At 44.0% G+C, this 23,043-nt stretch overlaps 1 protein-coding gene across 2 annotated transcripts in view; it reads right to left on the reverse strand.

Moving 5' to 3' along the window:
• Positions 1–2,712: 2,712 nt before the first annotated feature.
• Positions 2,713–23,043, reverse strand: part of susd4 (sushi domain containing 4) — a 131,245-nt gene continuing 110,914 nt past the window's right edge. Inside the window, exons 10-11 of one of the 2 annotated variants that reach the window (XM_078542749.1) lie at positions 22,543–22,937; positions 2,713–3,049 (exon numbers count right to left, since the gene is read on the reverse strand). In XM_078542749.1, the coding sequence (XP_078398875.1) occupies positions 3,021–3,049; positions 22,543–22,937 (424 nt within the window). In that variant the 3' untranslated portion in view covers positions 2,713–3,020. Of the gene's footprint in view, positions 3,050–19,453; positions 19,508–22,542; positions 22,938–23,043 lie in introns of those variants that run through there. The other variant, XM_078542750.1, reaches the window with a different exon arrangement.

A 23,043-nucleotide genomic window follows, 5' to 3' on the forward strand; every position in this document is an offset into this window, starting at 1 on the left:
TTCTCAGTAATCGGGGGATGTGAGTGTTTATTCTCAGTAATCGGGGGATGTGTGTGTTTATTCTCAGTAATCGGGGGGAGTGTGTGTTTATTCTCAGTAATCGGGGGATGTGTGTGTTTACTCTCAGTAATCGGGGGAGTGTGTGTTTATTCTCAGTAATCGGGGGAGTGAGTGTTTATTCTCAGTAATCGGGGGAGTGTGTGTTTATTCTCAGTAATTGGGGGAGTGTGTGTTTATTCTCAGTAATCGGGGGAGTGTGTGTTTATTCTCAGTAATCGGGGGAGTGTGTGTTTATTCTCAGTAATCGGGGGAGTGAGTGTTTATTCTCAGTAATCGGGGGAGTGTGTGTTTATTCTCAGTAATCGGGGGATGTGTGTGTTTATTCTCAGTAATCGGGGGATGTGTGTGTTTATTCTCAGTAATCGGGGGATGTGTGTGTTTATTCTCAGTAATCGGGGGAGTGTGTGTTTATTCTCAGTAATCGGGGGAGTGAGTGTTTATTCTCAGTAATCGGGGGAGTGTGTGTTTATTCTCAGTAATCGGGGGAGTGTGTGTTTATTCTCAGTAATCGGGGGGAGTGTGTGTTTATTTTCAGTAATCGGGGGATGTGTGTGTTTATTCTCAGTAATCGGGGGAGTGAGTGTTTATTCTCAGTAATCGGGGGAGTGTGTGTTTACTCTCAGTAATCGGGGGATGTGTGTGTTTATTCTCAGTAATCGGGGGAGTGTGTGTTTATTCTCAGTAATCGGGGGAGTGTGTGTTTACTCTCAGTAATCGGGGGGAGTGTGTGTTTATTCTCAGTAATCGGGGGAGTGTGTGTTTATTCTCAGTAATCGGGGGAGTGTGTGTTTATTCTCAGTAATCGGGGGGAGTGTGTGTTTATTCTCAGTAATCGGGGCGAGTGTGTGTTTATTCTCAGTAATCGGGGGAGTGAGTGTTTATTCTCAGTAATTGAGGGAGTGTGTGTTTATTCTCAGTAATCGGGGGAGTGTGTGTTTATTCTCAGTAATTGGGGGAGTGAGTGTTTATTCTCAGTAATTGGGGGCGTGTGTGTTTACTCTCAGTAATTGGGGGATGTGTGTGTTTATTCTCAGTAATTGGGGGATGTGTGTGTTTACTCTCAGTAATCGGGGGATGTGTGTGTTTATTCTCAGTAATCGGGGGAATGTGTGTTTATTCTCAGTAATCGTGGGAGTGTGTGTTTATTCTCAGTAATCGGGGGGAGTGTGAGTTTACTCTCAGTAATCGGGGGAGTGTGTGTTTACTCTCAGCAATCGGAGGAGTGTGTTTATTCTCAGTAATCGGGGGAGTGAGTGTTTATTCTCAGTAATTGGGGAAGTGTGTGTTTATTCTCAGTAATCGGGGGGAGTGAGTGTTTATTCTCAGTAATCGGGGGATGTGTTTGTTTACTCTCAGTAATTGGGGGATGTGTGTGTTTACTCTCAGTAATTGGGGGATGTGTTTGTTTACTCTCAGTAATTGGGGGATGTGTGTGTTTACTCTCAGTAATTGGGGGATGTGTTTGTTTACTCTCAGTAATTGGGGGATGTGTTTGTTTACTCTCAGTAATTGGGGGATGTGTGTGTTTACTCTCAGTAATTGGGGGATGTGTTTGTTTACTCTCAGTAATTGGGGGATGTGTTTGTTTACTCTCAGTAATTGGGGGATGTGTTTGTTTACTCTCAGTAATTGGGCGATGTGGTTGTTTACTCTCAGTAATCGGGGGAGTGTGTGTTTACTCTCAGTAATCGGGGGATGTGTGTGTTTACTCTCAGTAATTGGGGGATGTGTTTGTTTACTCTCAGTAGTCGGGGGATGTGTGTGTTTACTCTCAGTAATCGGGGGAGTGTGTGTTTACTCTCAGTAATCGGGGGAGTGTGTGTTTACTCTCAGTAATCGGGGGATGTGTGTGTTTACTCTCAGTAATCGGGGGAGTGTGTGTTTACTCTCAGTAATCGGGGGATGTGTGTGTTTACTCTCAGTAATCGGGGGAGTGTGTGTTTATTCTCAGTAATCGGGGGAGTGAATGTTTACTCTCAGTAATCGGGGGAGTTTGTGTTTACTCTCAGTAATCGGGGGATGTGTGTGTTTACTCTCAGTAATTGGGGGATGTGTTTGTTTACTCTCAGTAATTGGGGGAGTGTGTGTTTACTCTCAGTAATCGGGGGAGTGTGTGATTACTCTCAGTAATCGGGGGATGTGTGTGATTACTCTCAGTAATCGGGGGAGTGTGTGCTTACTCTCAGTAATCGGGGGAGTGTGTGTTTATTCTCAGTAATCGGGGGAGTGTGTGTTTACTCTCAGTAATCGGGGGAGTGTGTGTTTACTGTCAGTAATCGGGGGAGTGTGTGTTTACTCTCAGTAATCGGGGGAGTGTGTGATTACTCTCAGTAATCGGGGGAGTGTGTGATTTCTCTCAGTAATCCGGGGGGAGTGAACGTTTACTCTCAGTAATCGGGACTGTGTTGACTCTCAGTGGTGGTGTTACTCTGGGTGATCTGTATCCCACTCTCTGCCGTCACTTGGGGCTCTGCTCTTGTAACTTGGGTGAGTGTCTCTGATGTTCCCCTCTGTTGGTCTAAATGTGTGTGTTCTCTGACTGCATCGTCCCCCTCCCCCTCCCACTACAGTCACTCCTGCAATTACTGTGTGCCTGATCTAAATTTCTTATATCCATTTTGACCAGAACCTTCCGCTATTTTAAGATCTGGTGCTGGATTAAATTTTTATTTCCTCGTTTCTTTTTGAAATCTTCCACTCACAAAAGGCAGAGTTAAAAAGGAGGCATGGGAGTGCAGCACATCTCTGAGCTCTGGCCGCCTGCAAAATAGATAGCGATTAAAAAATAATTCCTCTGATATATCGAGTTCTGTTAATTCTCCTCACAGGCTCTTTGATACAGAAAGGCATAGATTGATAATCCATTGTACAGAAATGGACCTGGCCCAGCTTCCCACTCTTCATGCAGTGATGAGATGGCAGGTTGGTCAGTTGTAACCTGACGCTTGGTGTGATGGAGACTAGGAGTCCTCCTCCAGCAATGGGATTCCTGTGTGACAGCAACAGAGACTATGATTAAAGGGGAACTGACAAGTCCCACTCCACAGAATTATGCACAAATCTAGGCTGACAGTCCAGTGCCGTAATGAGGGAGTGCTGCAGTGTTGGAAAGTCTATCTTTCTATTCAAATGTTAAACTGAGGCCCCAGCTTCCCTCTCAGTTGGGGTGTGAAAGAGTCCGGGCTGAATTTTACTGGGATGGCTGGGGCGGTGGGGTGGGTTCATCTCGCTGGCCCCCAACCGTTCCCCACCCCCTCCCACAGTTAGTAAAGTTGATCGCAAACTGACCGACTTTTGGAAAGGCTGCCCCACAGTGATGTTATGCTGCAGGTGGCCTTAGCAAGCAGAGAGTGGGAGGGCCCACCCTCCAGTGGAAGGAAGTCTAACCCTTCAGAGCTGCCGACCAATCTGATTGGCTGACAGCTCTTGCAGTCCCCACATTGCCAGAGCTCAGTAGTGGGCGCTGGAAGAACACAGCATGGATCCCGGAGGGAGAGGTAAGTCGGGTCTTATGGGGTTAGGGGGGGTGGGGGGATCAGGCACCCCAGGGAGGGGGTGGGGGTGTGAATTTTGGAGAACACGCGGGGAGACACAAATGGAGGGTACAATCTTGGAGAGGTGGCGCACAGGGCACACCCCAAAGGATGTAGCCCAACCTCCTTCCTGGCATTTCACCAACATTGGTGAAGAAACCACCTTCCTGCTCTTGCCCACCATCCACTTTATGGCAGAGGAGGCGAATTGAGGTCCTTAAGTGGTCACTAATTGACTACTTAAGGGCTTGAATAGCCTAAGGGCGGGCAGGCTAGTGGACATCTTACCCACCCACTGTATTAAAGAGACTGGGTCGGGGGCAGCGAGTGGGAAGGCTACTCATCTGTCATATTTTATGTGCCCCCTGCCAAAAACACACCTGGTACAGAGGGGGGAGAGAGGATGGGGGGCAGTGGTGGTGGTGCCGCCTTAAAATCCAGGCCCCCATGTTACTATTTTTAAGAGCAGGGAAATTATCGCCAGTGTCCTGGACATCAATCAACATCACAAACACAGGTTATCACAATGCTCCCGCCTGTCTTTTACCTCCTTCCACCAAACTGCCACCCGTGGGGGCAGTATGGATAAAAAAGGCTTGGTGGATGGTAGCTATCATCTTACAATGGGTGGTGCCTCAGGAAGAACTTACACCATGTTTATAATGCACCCTGTCGTGTGCCCACAGTTCTTGCTGTACCACATATGTGAAACCATATTCTGGGGACTCTCGATTAACTAGGGGGAGGGGGCAGTCTCTCACCAATCTTATAAAAGGATTTATCCCTTTACTCAACAGGATCCTTTGTAGAATACAATGACATTAAAGCAGTTTATGCGCACACAGACACGCTATATATATTTCTATATATAACCTACACACAGGCTCACCCACATGTATAGGTGCACTCAAAACTCTTTTAACCCTCTCGTAGTAGTAAGTCATAGAGAGCCATTTCCTACATTGCAACAGGGACTCCATTTCAGAAGAACTCCTTTGACTTTGTGATGTGCTGAGGTTGTGAAATAAGTTTTTTAAGTGCAAGTTCATAACATAAGAGGTGGGAGCAGGAGTAAGCCATGTGGCCCCTCAGGACCACTTCAGCATCCAATCAGATTATGACTGATCTTCAACCTCAACCTCTTTCCTGTCCTATCATATATCTTGAAAACACACCAAGAATCTTAGTCTTGAAAAATCTCAACTACGAGCATCTGTCATGAAGCTATTAATGTATATAATATTTTGGAAAATGTTTTTCTTTTAAAATAGAGGTTTAGTCTGTGGGTGTGTCTTAATTGGATTAAAGCCAGCTAGTCTGGGTGATGGGTACTAGTTTTAACATGTAGAGAGATAGCGTGCATTTGCATTTTTTGAATAGACCAAGAAGTGGGGTGAAAATTGATGCCTTTCTAGCAGCTTCCAAGCAATATGTTTATATTACTACTAAAATTGATATTATGAATGGGGTTTCATTGTTAAAAGGTGAAGTTCAAAGAGGTTGTTGATACAATGAGAATTAACATTCAATGGGGCTGGTAGGTATAACTTCAGTAGTTTTTGTGTGTGCAGGCAGAGGTAATGTAAGATCAAAAGGCAGCTGCAAGCCTCCAACAGGCTTCACAGTGAAAAGGACCTCATTTTGAATTTGTAAGGTGAAAATGCTTTGTCTGCTGTCTGGTTAAGCCTATGGGTTGCTGTTGCCTTAATGGAGATTAGTTTGGAAATTTGTTAAAAGTTATGATAGTAGTAATTTGTAGCCATGTGCACATATATTTTAACCTGTGTAAATTAATAAAATGTTTCACTCAGTTTAATGTAAAACCTCGAGAACTAATGGTCTGATTCCTGAGTTTATAGTGTCAAGGAGGTCCACAGCACAGAAAAAGGCTCTTCAGCCCATCGAGTCTGCGTCGGTCAAACAAGTACCTAACTATTCTAATCCCATTTTTCAGCACTAGGCCCATTGCCTTGTATGCCATGGCATCGCAAATACAAATACTTCTTAAATGTTATGAGGGTATCTGCTTCTACCACCCTTTCAGGCAGTGAGTTCCAGATTCCCACCACCCTCTGGGTGAAAAAATTCTTCCTCGCATCTCCTCTAAACCTCCTGTCCCTTACCTTAAATCTATGCCCCCTGGTTATTGATCCCTCCACCAAGGGGAAAAGTTCCTTCCTGTCTAACCTATCTATGCCCCTCATAATTTTATACACCTCAATCATGTCCCCCCTCAATCTCCTCTGCTCCAGGGAAAATAACCCCAGTCTATCCAGTCTCTCCTCATAACTAAAACTCTCCAGTCCAGGCAACATCCTGGTAAATCTCCTCTGCACTTTCTCTAGTGCAATCACATCCTTCCTATAAAGCGGATTCCAGGACTGCATACAATACTCTAGCAAGTATCCCATATGCCTTCTTATCTACCTGTCCCGCTACCTTAAGGTAAACCTTAAGAGGGACCTTGGTGGACATGCGCACCAAGGTCCCTCTGATCCTCGGTACTTCCCAGGGTCCTACCATTCATTGTGTATTCCCATGCCTTGTTTGTCCTGCCCAAGTGCATCACCTCACATTTATCCGGATTAAATTCCATTTGCCACTGATCAGCCCATCTGACCAGCCCGTCTATATCTCCTGTAATCTAAGGCTATCCTCCTCACTATCTACCACCCCACCAATTTTCGTGTCATCTGCGAACTTACTGATCAACCCTCCTACATTCAAGTATAAATCGTTTATATATACCACAAACAGCAAGGGACCCAACACCGATCCCTGTGGAACCCCACTGAACACAGGCATCCAGTCACAAAAACACCCCTCGACTATCACCCTTTAGAGTCACATCTCAAACATAACACTTAAAATTATTGGTTATGACAGTTGTTTAAATTTTCCCTCTGGGATTTTCAAAAATAGCTCCGCTTTACCAACTGCATCAGTTATAACAATCGGGGGCTGTGCCGGGATAAATCACGGGCAGCATTGTCCCCCCGTCGGGGTGGTTGTGCCGATGCAGGCGCAGGCAGGCAGATTCCCGATCGGTGACCCCAATCGGTGGCGCACCGCCATTTTACGTGGGCTAATTAAGGCCCGCCCAGCATGATGTCTGCCCGGAAGTGCCGTGCACTCCCTGTGCGGCCTGGGGGCATTCCCTGAGCCGGGAGTGAGCGCACAGATCTCCCTGAGGCAAAGTGCCACCTCAGGGAGCTCGGCTCAAGTTTGAAAACTTTATTAAAGGGAGAACAAAATATTCCTGACGTCCCCTCATGTGACACTGTCACATGAGCAGGGACATGTCAATTACTTGTATTTAAAAATTTTATACACATTTTAAGTCCCTCATGAAACCTCATTCCGCCCTTGGATGAGGTTTCATGTTTTTTCTGAAGGCTGCCTGGGCTCTTCGCCTGCCCTCCAACCTAAAGGATGGACAGGCAGGTCCATTAATTGGGTTAATTACTTTTTTTAGGGGCCTTAAGCGGCGGTTGACAATTTGGTGAGCGCGCAGCCGAACTAAAGATCGGAATGACGCGCGGTGACGTCGGGACACACGCCCGATGTCACCCTGCGTCATTTTACGCATCGTGTGAGCGGGCCCCTCCCCCGCTCGCCACCGGAAAATGCAGCCCTCTATTTCTAATTCCTTAACTGGTTAGGAATTGGTGGATATTAAACTTGCTAGTGGCACTTTGAATTTGGGAGTTGGTGAGGTATTTTAGAGGTGGTGAGACTGCAAAATGGCTTTGGCAATTGCTAAGGTTTGTCTGGGCGTAAAAGAGATAACTCTCATTGGGTTGGAGAAAATAACCAAAAGCAAGTTAACAGAGTTGGCGGACAAGTTACAATTGGGATTACCTGTGGGAGCTAAGAAATCAGATATAGTTAAAAGTATAGCTCAGCATCTACAGTGAAACCTGACACTAGTGAGTCACAGCTGGAGGTAGTGAGACATCAATTACAAATGAAAAAGCTTGAATTAGAAGCAAAGGACAGAGAAATGGCTTTTAAAAGGGAATTAGAAATTGCGAAGATGGAGAAGGAGGAAAGAGAAAGAGGGAGAGAAAGAGAATTCCAACTGCAAATGTTGAGTTAGAAAAGAGACTTCAGGAGGTGAGGAAGGATTTGTCTCCAGTGGGGATGTGTTTAAATTTGTACAAGCTCTTCCAAAGTTTGAGGAAATAGATATTGAAGCATTCTTTATTTCATTTGAGAAGCTGGCTAAACAGATGAAATGGCCACAGGAAAACTGGACATTATTATTACAGTCTAAGTTATTAGGTAGGGGGCTTGAGGTATATGCTTCACTTTCAGAAGAAACGTCGGTGAATTATGATGTGGTGAGAAAAGCTATTTTGAGTACATATGAGTTGGTTCCTGAGGCATACAGGCAGAAATTTAGGAACATGAGAAAACAGCCTGGGCAAACTTATATTGAGTTTGAAAGAGTAAAACAAAGGAATTTTGACCGGTGGATATGGGCATTAAAAATAGAGACGTTCAGAGAAACATAGAAACTAGGAGGAGTAGGCCATTCGGCCCTTCGAACCTGCTCCACCATTATGATCATGGCTGATCATCCAATTCAATAGTCTGCTCCCACTTTCTCCCCATATCCTTTGATCCCTTTCGCCCCAAGAGCTATATCTAACTCCTTCTTGAAAACATACAATGTTTTGGTCTCAACTACTTTCTGTGGTGATGAATTCCACAGGCTCACCACTCTCTGGGTGAAGAAATTTCTCCTCATCTCAGTCCTAAATGGTCTACCCCATATCCTCAGACTGTGACCCCTGGTTCTGGACACCATCGGGAACATCCTTCCTGCATCTACCCTGTCCAGTCCTGTTAGAATTTTATAGGTTTCTATGAGATCCCCCTCATTCTTCTGAACTCCAGCGAATATAATCCTAATCGACTCAATCTCTCCTCATATGTCAGTCCCGCCATCCCAGGAATCAGTCTGGTAAACCTTCGCTGCACTCCCTCTATAGCAAGTACATCCTTCCTCAGATAAGGAGACCAAAACTGCACACACTATTCCAGGTGTGGTCTCAACAAGGCCCTGTACAATTGCAGCAAGACATCCCTGCTCCTGTACTCGAATCCTCTCGCTATGAAGGCCAACATACCATTTACCTTCTTTACTGCCTGCTGCACCTGCATGCTTACCTTCAGCTACTGGTGTATAAGGACACCCAGGTCTCGTTGCACATTCCCCTCTCTCAATTTATAGCCATTCAGATAATAATCTGCCTTCCTGTTTTTGCTACCAAAGTGATTAACCTCACATTTATCCACATTATACTGCATCTGCCACGCATTTGCCCACTCACTCAACTTGTTCAAATCACACTGAAGCATCTCTGCATCCTCCTCACAGCTCACCCTCCCACCCAGCTTTGTGTCATCTGAAAATTTGGAGATATTACATTTAATTCCCTCATCTAAATCATTAATATAGATTGTGAATAACTGGGGTCCCAGCACCGATCCCTGTGGTACCCCACTAGTCACTGCCTGCCATTTGGAAAAAGACCCGCTTATTCCTACTCTTTGTTTCCTGTCTGCCAACCAGTTTTCTATCCATCTCAATACACTACCCCCAATCCCATGCGTTTTAATTTTACACGCAAATCTCTTATGTGGGACTTTGTCGAAAGCCTTCTGAAAGTCCAAATAAACCACATCCACTGGCTCCCCCTCATCAACTCTACTAGTTACATCCTCGAAAAATTCCAGTAGATTTGTCAAGTATGATTTCCCTTTCATAAATCCATGCTGACTCTGTCCGATTCTGCCACTGTTTTCCACTGTTCCTAATGCATCGACTGGTTTTAGCCCTTTTGAACTAGTTTATGGTCATGAAGTAAGAGGACCACGGATATTGATTCATGAGAAATTGGTGGGTCAAAATTCAGAAACTACTCTCCTTTATTACGTATCAAATTTCAGGGAAAGATTGAACAGAGCATGTGAGTTAGCTAGGGAACATTTAAAAATCTCACAGCAAGTGATGAAAGTGAAAGCAGATAAGACGGCTAAAATTCGCAGCTTTGTTTCTGGAGAGAAAGTTACCAGTACTAGGGGATTCATTAAATGCAAGATTTAGTGGACCTTTACAAGATTGAAAAGAAATTAAGTGAAGTAAATTATTTAATAAATACTCCAGATAGAAGAAAGAAGCAGAGGGTGTGTCATGTGAATATGCTTACAAAGTACTTTGACAGGGAAGAGGAACAAAAAGAGGCATTAGTGATGGTGGATGATGAGAAAGAGGTAGAAGTGCAAAACTCTGAAATTGATTTTCCTCTAAACAAATTGGATAATGGGGGGCGGTGCTTGAAAGTTTAAATGAACATTGAGTTACCTTCCAAGCAAGTGTCAAAGTGATTTGGAAAAGCTATTGCAGTCACACAAACCTATTTGTGGAAATAAGTTGGGAAAGACACATTTAGCTTTACATGATTTTTGTATAGAAATGTCATCTTCAGTGAGGCAACAACCTTATATATTAAATCCAGCAAAGTTATCACAAGTACAAAAAGGAATTGATTTCATGCTTCAAAACGGTATCATTGAGTCTAGCTGCAGTAAGTGGAGTTCGCCTATTGTACTGGTACCGAAACCAGATGGAACATAAAGACTATGTGTGGACTATAGAAAGGTGAATGTGGTGACAAAAGCGGATTCATATCCCATACCACGGTTGGAGGATTGTATTGAGAAAGTGGGAGAATCAAAATTTATCACAAAGATTGACTTGTTAAAAGGATATTGGCAGGTACCGTTGTCGGAGAGAGCAAAGGAGATATCAGCTTTTATAACGCCAAGTGGACTATATCAGTTTAAAGTCATGCCATTTGGTATGAAGAATGCAGCTGCGACATTTCAAAGACTGACGAACAAAGTAATTGCGGGTCTAAGCAACTGTGCGGTTTATATTGATGATCTAATTGTTTTCAGTCAGACGTGGGAGGAGCATTTACAGCATCTGGAAGAATTATTTATTCAATTACAAGAAGCTAATGATGATGAACTTGGCTAAAAGTGAATTTGCAAAAGCGCAAGTTATGTATCTAGGCCATAGCATTGGACATGGTAAGGTGGCTTCAGGAGATGCGGAAGTCAAAGCTATTGTGGATTTCCCAGTTCCTACAACAAAACGAGAAGTTTTGAGATTTCTGGGCATGAACGGGTTTTACCGGAAATTTGTACCAAATTTTAACCAAGTGGTTGCTCCACTGACTGAACTATTAAAAAAGAAGTTTCAATGGACACTGGAGTGTCAGAAGTCATTCGATAGTTTGAAAACTGTATTAACTATGGCACCAGTGTTGGCAGTACCCAATTATGCCAAGCTATTCAAGTTGGTCATTGACGCAAGCGATATAGGCATTGGGGCTGTAATGTTACAAGAAGATGACACTGGAATTGAAAAACCGATAGGGTATTTTTCACGGAAACTGAATGTACAACAGAGAAGATATTCAGCGATTGAAAAAGAGACTTTGGGTTTGGTGTTAGCATTGCAGCATTTTGAAATTTATGTTGCAAACAATTCATCAGAAGCAATTGTTTATACAGACCATAATCCTTTGAAGCTTTTGGACAAATTTTGTGATAAAAGTGCAAGGCTTTTCAGATGGAGTCTATTATTACAACTATTTAATCTACGTATCATACATATTGCTGGAAGAGAAAATCTGTTCACAGATGCGTTGTCAAGAGCTTGAAGCTTAAAGGAAAATGGGACATTTAAAAAAAGACCTGGACACTGAACTGGAGTGATTTCCATTGAGACCAAAGACTTGTGTATATACATTGTTATGTTAATGCATGCAGCTGGTAATGTAATAAGTGTAGGAGATAGTGTGAGATGGGTTATTAAAATGAAGCCATCTTTTAGAATTATGACTGTTCATTTTCTGATAAGGAGGGGGATGTCATGAAGCTATTAATGTATATAATATTTTGGAAAATATTTTTCTTTTAAAATAGAGGTTAGTTGATGGGGGTGTCGTAATTGGATTAAAGCCAGCTAGCCTTTGATATCATTTTGATATGTAGAGAGATAGCGTGCATTTGCATTTTTTGAATAGAGCATTCAAGAAGTGGGGTGAAAACTTGATGCCTTTCTAGCAGATACCAAGCAATATGTTTATATTACTAATAAAATTGGTACAGTGAATGGGGTTTCATTGTTAAAAGGTGAAGTTCAAAGATGTTGTTGATACAATGAGAATTAACATTCAATGGGGCTGGTAGGTATAACTTCAGTAGTTTTCGGGTGTGCAGGCAGAGGCAATGTAAGATCAAAAGGCAGCTGTCAGCCTCCAACTGGCTCCACAGTGAAAAGAGCCTAATTTTGAATTTGTAAGGTGAAAATGCTTTGCCTGGTGTTTGGTTAAGTCCATGGGTCGCTGTTGCCTTAATGGAGATTAGTTAAAAGCTATGATAGTAGTAATTTGTAGCCATGTATATATATTTTAACCAGTGTAAATTAATAAAATGTTTCATTTTACATTTCATTAAATGTAAAACCTCAAACTGGTAGTCTGATTCCTGAGTTTAGAGTCGCATCTCAAACACAACACTTAAAATTATAGGTTATGACAGTTGTTTAAAGTTTCCCTCTGGGATTTTTAAATAACTCCGCTTTACCAACTGCTTCGGTCATATCATATCAAAGTCTTATCTTTCTACTATCTTATTATAATTTTCTAAGAATAAGCCATGTGAACACAGGTATATGAAAGATTTGTCAAACAATGTCCCTTCTGGAGTTTTTTGGGGATGTAACTAGTGGAAAGAATAAGGGGAACCAGTGGATGTAGTAGATTTTCAAAAAGCATTTGATCAGGTGCCACAAAATTAGGACTCACGGGATTGAGGGTAATTTTAAAAAAATTCATTTACAGGATGTGGGCGTCGCTGGCTAGGCCAGCATTTATTGCCCATCTCTAATTGCCCTTGAGGAGGTGGTGGTGAGCTGCCTTCTTGAACCACTCCATAGCAGACCATGTGGTGTGGGTATACCCACATTGCTGTTAGGGAGGGAGTTCCAGAATTTTGACCCAGCGACAGTGAAGGAACGACGATACATTTCCAAGTCAGGATGGTGAGTGGCTTGGAGCGGAACTTCCAGGTGGTGGTGTTCCCATCTATCTGCTGCCCTTATCCTTCTAGATGGTAACAGTTGTGGGTTTGGAAGTTGCTGTCTAAGGAGCCTCAGTGGATTTCTAGCATCCGCAGTTTTTTTGTTTTTATCTTGGTGAGTTCCTGCAGTGCATCTTGTAGATGGTACACACCGCTGCTACGGTGTGTTGGTGGTGGAGGGAGTGAATGTTTGTGGAAGGGGTGTTAATCAAGCGGGCTGCTTTGTCCTGGATGTTGTCAAGCTTCTTGAGTGTTGTTGGAGCTGCACTCATCCAGGCAAATGGAAAGTATTCCATCACATTCCTGACTTTTGCCTTGTAAATGGTAGACAGGCTTTAGGGAGTCAGGAGGTGAATTACTTGCCGCAGGATTCCTAGTCTCTGACCTGCTCTTGTAGCCATAGTATTTTATACGGCTAGTCCAGTTCAGTTTCTGGTCAATGGCAACCCCCAGGATGTTGACAGTGGGGGATCCAGCGATGGTAATACCATTGAACGTCAAGAGGTGATGGTTAGATTCTCTCTTGTTGGAGATGGTCATTGTCTGGCACTTGTGTGGCGTGAAAGTTTGCATGAATTGAGGATTGGTTAATGGACAGAAAACAGAGCTGGAATAAATGGCAAGGTTAGCAAGCTGTAATTAGCAGGGTACCACAAAGATCAGTACATGGGCCTTTGTTATTTGCAATTTGCAATGACATAGATAAGGAGACTGAATGTAACATATCCAAGTTTGGTGCTGATACAAGCTTAGGTGGGAGAGCAAGTGATAAGAAGAGCTGCCAAGAAGCTGCCGAGGGATACGGACAGTTTGGGTGAGTGGGCAAGGACATGGCAGATGGAATACAATGTGACACAGCGTGAAGCTTGGTAGGAAAAATAAAAATGCAGAATATTTTTGAATGGTGAGAGACTGGGAAGTGTTTTTATTCCGAGAGACCTGGGTGTCATTGTACATAAATCACAGAAAGTTAATATGCAGGTGCAGCATGTAATTAGGAAGGCAAATTATATGTTAGCTTTTGTTACAAAGTGATTGGATTGAAGAAGTTTTACTACAGTTGTGTAGGACATTGGTGAGGCCACACCTGGAGTAGTGTGGGTAGTTTTGGTCTCAGTTTAGGAAGGATATACCTGCCCTAGATGGAGTGTAATGAAGGTTCATTAGACTGGTTCCTGGGATGAGGGGATTGTCCTATGAGGAGACATTGAGTAAACTAGGCCTATATTCCCTGGAGTTTAGAAGAATGAGAGGTGGTCTCAATAAACTATATAAAATTCTTAAGGGGCTTGACAAGGTAGACACTAAGAGGTTGTTTCCCCTGGCTGGGGAATCTAGAACACAGGGGCACAGCCTCAGATTATGGGGGTTGTCCATTTAGTTCCGAAATGAGGAGGAATGTTGAGTGTATTTAAGACAGAGATTGATAGGCTTAGATATTTAGAGAATTAAGAGTTATGGGAATAGTGAGAGAAGGTGGGGTTGAGGTAGAAGATGGGCCATGATTTTGTTGGATTTCGAAGCAGACTTGAATGATCAAATGGCCTACTCCATTTCCTATTTATGTGCGATAAGAAAAGTCTACCGTGAGGCTGCCCCACAGCAAGGCTGACCAGCCACTATATTGTCCATTGAATTATACAAGCAAAGTGAAAGGAAACAAGAAGTCTGGCCCACTCACCTGCATATGTCTTATTAGCAATCCTCTCATCTGTAATCCAGGCTTCAGCATTGAGAAAGGGGGAGGGGAGGGTTTGAACTCAGTACCAACACCAGCATCAGTACTGAAAGAACAGGAGGCAACGACAGCGCAGGAGAAAGTAAGAGACCTCTGCCAGCAGCATACAAGGAGCAGCACCACCTGACCCCACTTGAACAAACAGCCTTCCCTAACAAGAGTCCAAAAAGAGGGAGCCCAAAAAAGGTGAGAGAGAGAGAGAAAAACAACTGTACGTATCAAAAGGAAATAAATCAAGTCGTTCTGAGAGAGGAAGAGAGAGAGAGAGAGAGAGAGAAAAACATATAAAAAAGAAACGATGGAGGAAGGAGACGATTCCTGGGGATGGGCCATCATGGGGAACCTGTGGAGGAGTCGAAAAGTTCAAAAATAGATCAAAGAAAGCACAGAATAGGCCTCTAGCAGAGACAGCAGGAAACAGTCTACCCACCTAAGAGGGCCAACTGGGAGGTGCCACCTGTGCTGGGTGGAAGTGAAGAGATTTTGTTGAGAAAAACATTATTTTTTCCTTTCCCAAGTGAGTGAAAAATCTCTCCTATTAATCGTTCTCTCTCTATTCCCTAATCCTGGCTTTGGTGCAGAAAATTATCAGGCCAACTCCAACAGAGACTGGACTGCTAGAAAAGGGTTCACTGAGTAAGTGCCTCTCCTCCCTCCTCCATATCTTTCTTTCCTCCTCCTCATCCCAAGCACCTTAAGTCAACTGTAGGGCATCCTGCAGGATATAGTAGCCATAGTTGAGGGAGGGGCAGGACTGGCAGCTCAACATTCCGGGATATAGAATCTTCAGGCGAGACAGGGGAGGGGGTAAAAGAGGAGGAGGCGTTGCATTATTAGTTAAGGAGTCAGTTACTGCAGTAAGGAGAGATGATATCTTGGAGGGGGCATCAAATGAAGCTTTGTGGGTAGAGCTTAGGAATAAAAAGGGAAAGCCACATTGTTAGGTGTTTATTATAGACCCCAGATAGTCAGCGGGAAATTGAGGAGCAAATATGTGCACAATTTGTGGAGGTGTGTAAAAACAATAACAATAGGGTAATTATATTACGTGATTTCAACTTTCCCAACATTAATTGGGATAGATATAGTGTTAAGATGGAGTGGATTTCTTGAAATGTGTACAGGAGAACTTTTTAGGTCAATATGTAGAGGGTCCAACAAGGGACAGCGCAGTGCTGGACCTAATTCTGGGGAATGAAGCCGGACAGGTGGCTGAGGTGGTGGTGGGGGAGCATTTTAGCGATAGCGACCACAACATGGTACAGTTTAAGTTCATTATGGACAAAGTAATAGACAAGTTTCAAAAAAATGTTTTGGATTGGGGGAAGGGTGGATTTTAGTAAAATAAGACAGGATCTGGCCAAGGTAGACCGGGAATAGCTACTTGTGGGGAAATCTACAGAAGAGCAATGGGGGGTGTTCAAAAAGGAAATGGGGAGGGGACAGGCTCAACATGTTCCCTCTAGGGTGATAGGAAGGAGTAACAAGCCCAGAGAACCATGGATGACCAGAGATATTCAGGTTACGATGAGAAGGAAAAGAAAGGCTTTTAGCAGATACAAGGGAAGCAAATCAGCAGAGAGGCATTAGTAGAGGTATAGATTACAAAAGTAGGGAGATCATGTTGGAGTTGGATAGAACCTTGGTGAGGCCACAGCTGGAGTACTGTGTGCAGTTCTGGTCGCCACATTATAGGAAGGATGTGATTGCACTGGAGGGGGTGCAGAGGAGGTTCACCAGGATGTTGATTGAGATGAAACATTTAAGTTATGAAGAGAGGTTGGATAGACTTGGGTTGTTTTCATTGGAGCAGAGAAGACTGAGGGGGCAACCTGATCGAGGTGTACAAGATTATGAGGGGCATGGACAGGGTGGATAGGGAGCAGCTGTTCCCCATAGTTGAAGGGTCAGTCACGAGGGGACATAAATTCAAGGTGAGGGGCAGGAGGTTTAGGGGGGATGTGAGGAAAAACTTTTTTACCCAGAGGGTGGTGACGGTCTGGAATGCACTGCCTGGGAGGGTGGTGGAGGTGGGTTGCCTCACATCCTTTAAAAAGTAACTGAATGAGCACTTGGCACATCATAACATTCAAGGCTAGGGGCCAAGTGCTGGTAAATGGGATTAAGTAGGTAGGTCAGGTGTTTCTCACGTGTTGGTGCAGACTCGATGGGCCGAAGGGCCTCTTCTGCACTGTGTGATTTGTGATTCTGTGATTCTATGAACTGGCTGCCATCTGGAGCTTCTGGTGCCCCTCTGGGCTTCTGCTGAAACTTTGGCACATCTGGCAATGTTGGGTTAAAGCTGTGGGCCTAAGGTCATCAGCAGAGAGGTTAAGGGGATATTTAACTGAGGTGTTCAAAATCAGGAAGGGGTTTGGTAGAGTTAATAAAGGAAAACCACAGAAACCAAAAAACAGACTTGAGATAATTGGCAAAAAGCCAGGGGGGATAAGGAGGAATTGGTTAATGCAGTGAGTTATTGTGATCTGAAATGCACTGCCTGAGGGGGTAGTAGAAGCAAATTCAATAATAACTTCCAAAAAGGAATTGGACAGCCACTTGATGGGAAAAACGCCAGGATGTAGGGAAAGAGCAGAGGGAATGGCAAGTCAGTCTATCCTGTTAAACATCCAGGATAGCGGCTGTCAACCTGATTTGCTCAGGATTATAAAACAAATTGAATCTACATCTGAACAATTTTGAACAAAGGGAAGAATAGATACGACGAATGGTCTATTGCATTGTGGCTGGAGAACCAAAGTCTTAACCATGACAATGGGACAGATTTCCTGATGTGCGGGGGTTTAGGACTGGGATTGGAGACCTTCACACCCAACAAAAATCTCTCGGATCTAACTTCCTCTTCACTGAGGTGTTGAAGCAGCAGAATGGAGAGAAAAAAAGGGGCAAGTGTGCTGACAGTGGAGTTCTGGGGGAAGGGGAAGACCAAAATTAGGAATAAGACACTGGCTCTGTGTCAGGTGATGTGTCTCCTTTTGTTGCAGTGGGAACAATCTCTGATTCTTCTGCGATGTCACTGCCTCCTCCTGTCCTCAAAGTTCTGCTGCCCCCTCCCGTCCATGGGGAAGCTTGGATTTGGGAAGAGGGAGAATGATTAAAAACAATGATGATGTTTTCCATGTGTATTGCACTGAGTAATTCATGCTCAAGTGCAGGCAGCTGTTGTTTAGCAGCCTTATTTACACTTTCTCAACAGAGAGGGCAGCAGAGAGGGCTCTATACTACACTCCCTCCTCATTTGAAAAAAACTTACTCATCAAAATGTAAAATGGTACACGTACATAATTTTACAGAATATAAATGACTAAACAAATATCACCAATACTTGAAAATTTAACAGGTTGGATTGCAGACCTGTTTCTCCTGTAATCACAACCAAAACATATACAACCAATATGACCAGAGTAATTTACATGTAAAATAAATGTAATTAGCTATAGCTTACAAAGGACCAAAGACATCCCTCTCTATTAGAGAGAGACAATAGGTTATCTCCAACTTGAGGGTCACCACTCCACATCAAGCATGGGGCAAGACAAGGAAGCAGGCCTTCATAGGCTACCACAGCCAGTAAAGGGATTGAACTCACATTGTTAGCATCATTCTGCATCACCTTCTAACCAACTGAGCTAACCAACCCCCACAAAAGACAGCACCTCAAACAGCGCTGTATTGCCTTGGTACTGCACTGGATTGTCAGTCTTTTTGCATTCAAGGCCTGGATTTAGGCTTGAACCCAAAGTCTTGTAAGCTCAGAGGCAAGAGTGCTACCCATTGAGCCACAGCTGATATATTGAAGAGAGATTTAAGCCCGGCATGGACAGGGAATTAATCCGTTTGTTTTAGTTTTCGAAATCAATGCCTTCCCACTTGGTCACCATGTCTCTTTTTTAAAAAAAAGTAAATAAATTTGTTTTTTGCTTCACACAGTATGTGTTGTTATGAGACAATTAGGGCTGGGTAAAAAAGATTACAATCCAGTTGGCCACCAGTTTAAAGTAGACAAAGCTTGAAATCCTAGGTACTTACTAAGAGAATAAGGCCACCAGATTCCATGGTTTTTAAACAAACAGAATAAACTTTACGATATAAACTCAGAAAAGTAGAACAATTTACAATATCTATATTGTACTCCAACATTCAGAATTAATATGAGGTACATGTGAAACAACACACTATGCTGCACCATAAATGGCAGACGTGACCAAGACAGATCCCACGGGTTTCTCAGCAACCTATCCCAGACATCAGTGTCCAGTGTGATTCACACAATCTCATTAAAACTCTGTCTCCCTCACAAGTGATTTCAGGTCTACACTTCTGAAGATCTAGTTTCTGAACTCCCTCCAAAGGTTGCTCTGATTTAGATTGCTGCAACAACTGCTCATCCCCTAATGGTTCAATCTCTTCTCCTGAGACTACATCCAATAGCTTCCCGAGGCTGAAATCCAGCACTGACTCACTGGCACAACTCCAGCTGTTCAGCCATGTTGTGCAGAACACCACTGCTTCAAAGGGTTACTCTTTCCCCAACAATCCTCAGCACAGGGTCACCGACCTTCCACTGTCTTTCTAGGTCTCCAGGGTATTTCCTGAGCCCTCACTACATGGAGCCTGTCAACAGCAGTACTTCTACTGCTTGGAGCCTTTTTCTTTGCTCCTCTCCCCATTGGTTCCTATTGGTGGTCTCCACCTGGTGGCTCGTTACCCAGTAGTCTCCCTCTCTAGGTCCTCTCTCTATCGGACCTCTCCCTGGGTTACCCCTCTCTGCATTTACTCCTCTTGGTCCCAGGACTCCCCTAGTTAAAATGCCAAGGCTGGGTCCCATGATCCTTGTTTTTGTGCCACTGCAGCACATTCCCAATGTTCCAGAGGCTGGGCCCTTTAACTAAAGAGAAAACAAAATGGAGCACGTGTGGCTTGTCACCCTGCCTTGCTCCTCGCATGCCTGGAACTCTTGGGCCTGCCAGGAATTGGAGTCCTTAACCTCTACCTGGGCAAAGGTAAGTTCCTGTTTCTCAGCAGTGTTTAACAAAAATATCATCATTCAACAAGAGATAATGAAAAGAACAACTTTTTTCTTCTTCCTTTCTACATACTTTCAATTAACCTACCTGGCTTCTTTCTCTTTCTATCTGGGTATCTCCATCCATTCCTATTAGCTGGCTCCCTCAACATCTCTGATCCTGTCAACCCTGAACTTTATCTTTGACTACCAACTCCTCTTGATGGCTGGGGCTGTGACATTGATTGATTTGTCTTAATCAAAGACCCTGACATACGTTGATAAAAGCAAAATACGACAGATGCTGGAAATCTGAAACAAAAACAGAAAATGCTGGAAAAACTCAGCAGGTCTAACAGCATCTGTGGAGAGAGAAACAGAGTTAACGTCTTGAGTTCGTATGACCCTTCTTTAGAACTGAAGATAAATTTCATCACATTTCCACTTCTCTTCAGTCTCCTAACGTATCTCTGAGGTTAATTTCTAAGTTTGCACCATACCCATAGTTATGAGAGTTTCTTTAATTCGAGAATGTAATCTGTAACAGTCTCACTTGGTAGCTGTTTCCTTGAATGGAATGCAACTCTCAGTGTAATCTCATTCATAGTCATGCCATAATATGAGTCCAGAGTCTCATTAATTTCAGCATATTCCATAGTACTGGGGTCTTGTGGGCAACACTGGTTAGATACTGCTTCAAAAGCATCTGGCCCCATCATAGTGAGGAAAACATTTACTTTATCTCCATCTCCTATTTTTTATTTGCTTTCAGCCAAAGGTGTAACCTTCGTTTGTAATGACACCAGTCCTCTTTAATAGGGTTGAATTCCCACATTGTCCCCAAATATGTCTTCAGTGTTATTTTTCAATTATGTACTGTGCTGACTCACTGGCCTGAATTTTTCGTTCGTTGGGCGCATGGGATTGGCGGGCCCAGAATGGGACGACAAATGGGCCTCTGGTTGCAATCGCCCCTGACCGCGATTTCACACTGGCTGGCGAATTAACAGCCGGCCAGCATGAAATGCGCACTGAGAAATGCTCAGCACTGCTGAGGTGGGGGCAGGAAGAGGGCAGGCACCAGCCTAACTGAGGGTGTGGGTGAGCGCTTCTAGCGAGCTCCCTGAAGGCAGACAGCTGCCCCAGGGAGCTGTAGACCTCCACAGACTAAAGGAAATGACACAAATGCTGCAAAATATGTCCATGCAGCACAATTAAGCACCTGAAAGCATACCTCATAAAAAACCAGGCCACGGATATCCCTTGTTATTTTATTTCCCCACGGAGATTTCATCCCGCCCTGGATTGAGGTTTGAGCAAAAATGTGAATGCCGCCTGGGATGCCTGCCTGCCAACCCTAAATGTGGACGGGCCACGTAAAGTCGCTGCTAATTGCATCGCTAATAGGCTTAATTGCTCTTTAATTGTCAGTGGGCGCGTTTGTGACTGCCGCATGCGCCTGCCAAGAGAAATATCGTGCGACTGCGCGATGAAGTCGGGACGCTTGCCCGACGTCAACTCGCGCTATTTCCTGTCCGTTCAGGTCGGGCGTGCGCCAACCGCAGGACACAAAATTCTGGCCACTGTGTTTACCTGAATACAATGTGCACATGGAGCAATCTCTCAAATTGCTCAAACTTCCTCAAAATCAACATCAGAAGCTCTGGCAATGTGACACAATGTTCTTCAGTTCTTAATTTCTCAAATGAAATGTAAAAGAAAATTCCATCCCAGCCTCACTGTCATCTTTCTATTGTGTGTTGCACTGAGTAAGACTAACACGTGCCCAACTGGAGGCAGCCACTACTGAGCAACTTTAATTATACTTCGCCAGCAGAGAACCCAGCAGAGAGAGCTCTACACTATAGTCATCACCCAAGGGACAGACTTCATCTCCTTAACAAACATCAACTGAACAGCTTGGCTGTACCATGAAGTAGGAGATCCTGCAGCCTATCTGAAACCTGCTGTTCCCTCACTGATACTATCCCACCCTAGTGATTGCTTGGTAATCCCTCTTCTTCAATCATGTGCCTTCTCTTGATTGTAGTTGCTCCTGTGGTACCTCCAGTGCATAATGTCTTTGTTAAGAAAGTGAGGATTTCTCCAGGCACCATAATGGCTCTGATATTAACTCTCTCCACATGATGAGTTGGGGGTAAATGGGGGGGTCAGTCACATTGGAGTGAGGGACTTGGCAACTATTTTGCCATAGTAGAGATTTAACCCATTGTAATAAATGCAAATCACCCCCATGCAGATTTAAGTCACTGGGATAAATTCCAATAACCTAATGGCGATTAAATCACTGTAATAAAGTTCAGTCGCTCAATGGAGATTTAACCCACTGCATTAAATCCCACATCACACAATGGAGTCTTTACCATTTCAATAAACCCCAATCACCCTAATAGAGATTTAACTCATTGCAATAAGCCCCAATTACCGCTACATCCCTAACCAGCAGTATGAATATACCCCCTAACAAACTCTACAAGCCCCCAAACCAGCACTATTCATATGCTATCATGACAGGGCTCCCAACCTCCAGCCTCCATTAACTTCAGCTTATCCAAGACTCTGCTGCCCATATGCCAAATACCACAACAAGTTCCATTCAAAATTCTCATCCTTACATTTAAATCCCTCTGAGGACTTGTCTTTCTATATCTCTATAACCTTTTCCAGACTTAAAACACCTCCCAAACTCTCCATTTCTATGACTTAAATCTCATGCGCATCACTTCCCGCTCACACTTTGTTCCACCATTGATGGCTATGTTGCCAACTGCCTAGGTTCCACTGAATTCTCCTCCGTTGGGAATGCTATCATTTGCCACACTTTGAGTCAGTTTTCCAAGGCTTCGTAAACTGTCAACAAGCCCCAGAATCTCTTACCACCACCCACTACGCACTTCTCCTGCCCAGCCATTTTCCCTCTGCAGTTTGCCATTAAACGCACAAAACTCCAAGCCTCACAGTTCCTTCTGTTCCATGAGGCAGCGCGAGTACTGAACACTCACCGTCTGCAATGTTAATACTGGGAGACGTTGAAGCTGTGTTCTCTGTCTCTGGGCCGTCGATGATTTCTTCTGTAATCGGATGTGTAGCTGCTGTACCAAACGACATTGATGGTGACGAATCCTCCCCTTCCCCACCCCCTGAGCAGTCCAATTGGCCAGGCCGGTCCACGGGTGTAGGATTTGCAGCTACGACTGGGTCAGCAGCATGGCCAGGATAGGCTGGAGGGTTCTGGTCATCCGCTTCAGTTGCCTCATCAGCCTGTCTTGCAGGGGTTGTGACCTCGGGAGCAGAGCCGTTATTCGTGCTGTTACACACAGCCTCGTCATAGGTGGGCAATACGACTGGCACTCCATCAACCACCACAAAATTTCGGCTACTTGAAGCATCTTGATCACTACCGGAATACAATTCAAAAATGGCGCTTGTTAGAGGAGGAGGAGAAAGTGCATATACTCACTTTTTATTACATCTAGACTTGACTATTCCAACGCAGTCATGGC

Source organism: Cetorhinus maximus, chromosome 5, assembly GCF_964194155.1.
Source record: "Cetorhinus maximus chromosome 5, sCetMax3.hap1.1, whole genome shotgun sequence".
Classification (NCBI taxonomy): Eukaryota; Metazoa; Chordata; class Chondrichthyes; order Lamniformes; family Cetorhinidae; genus Cetorhinus; species Cetorhinus maximus.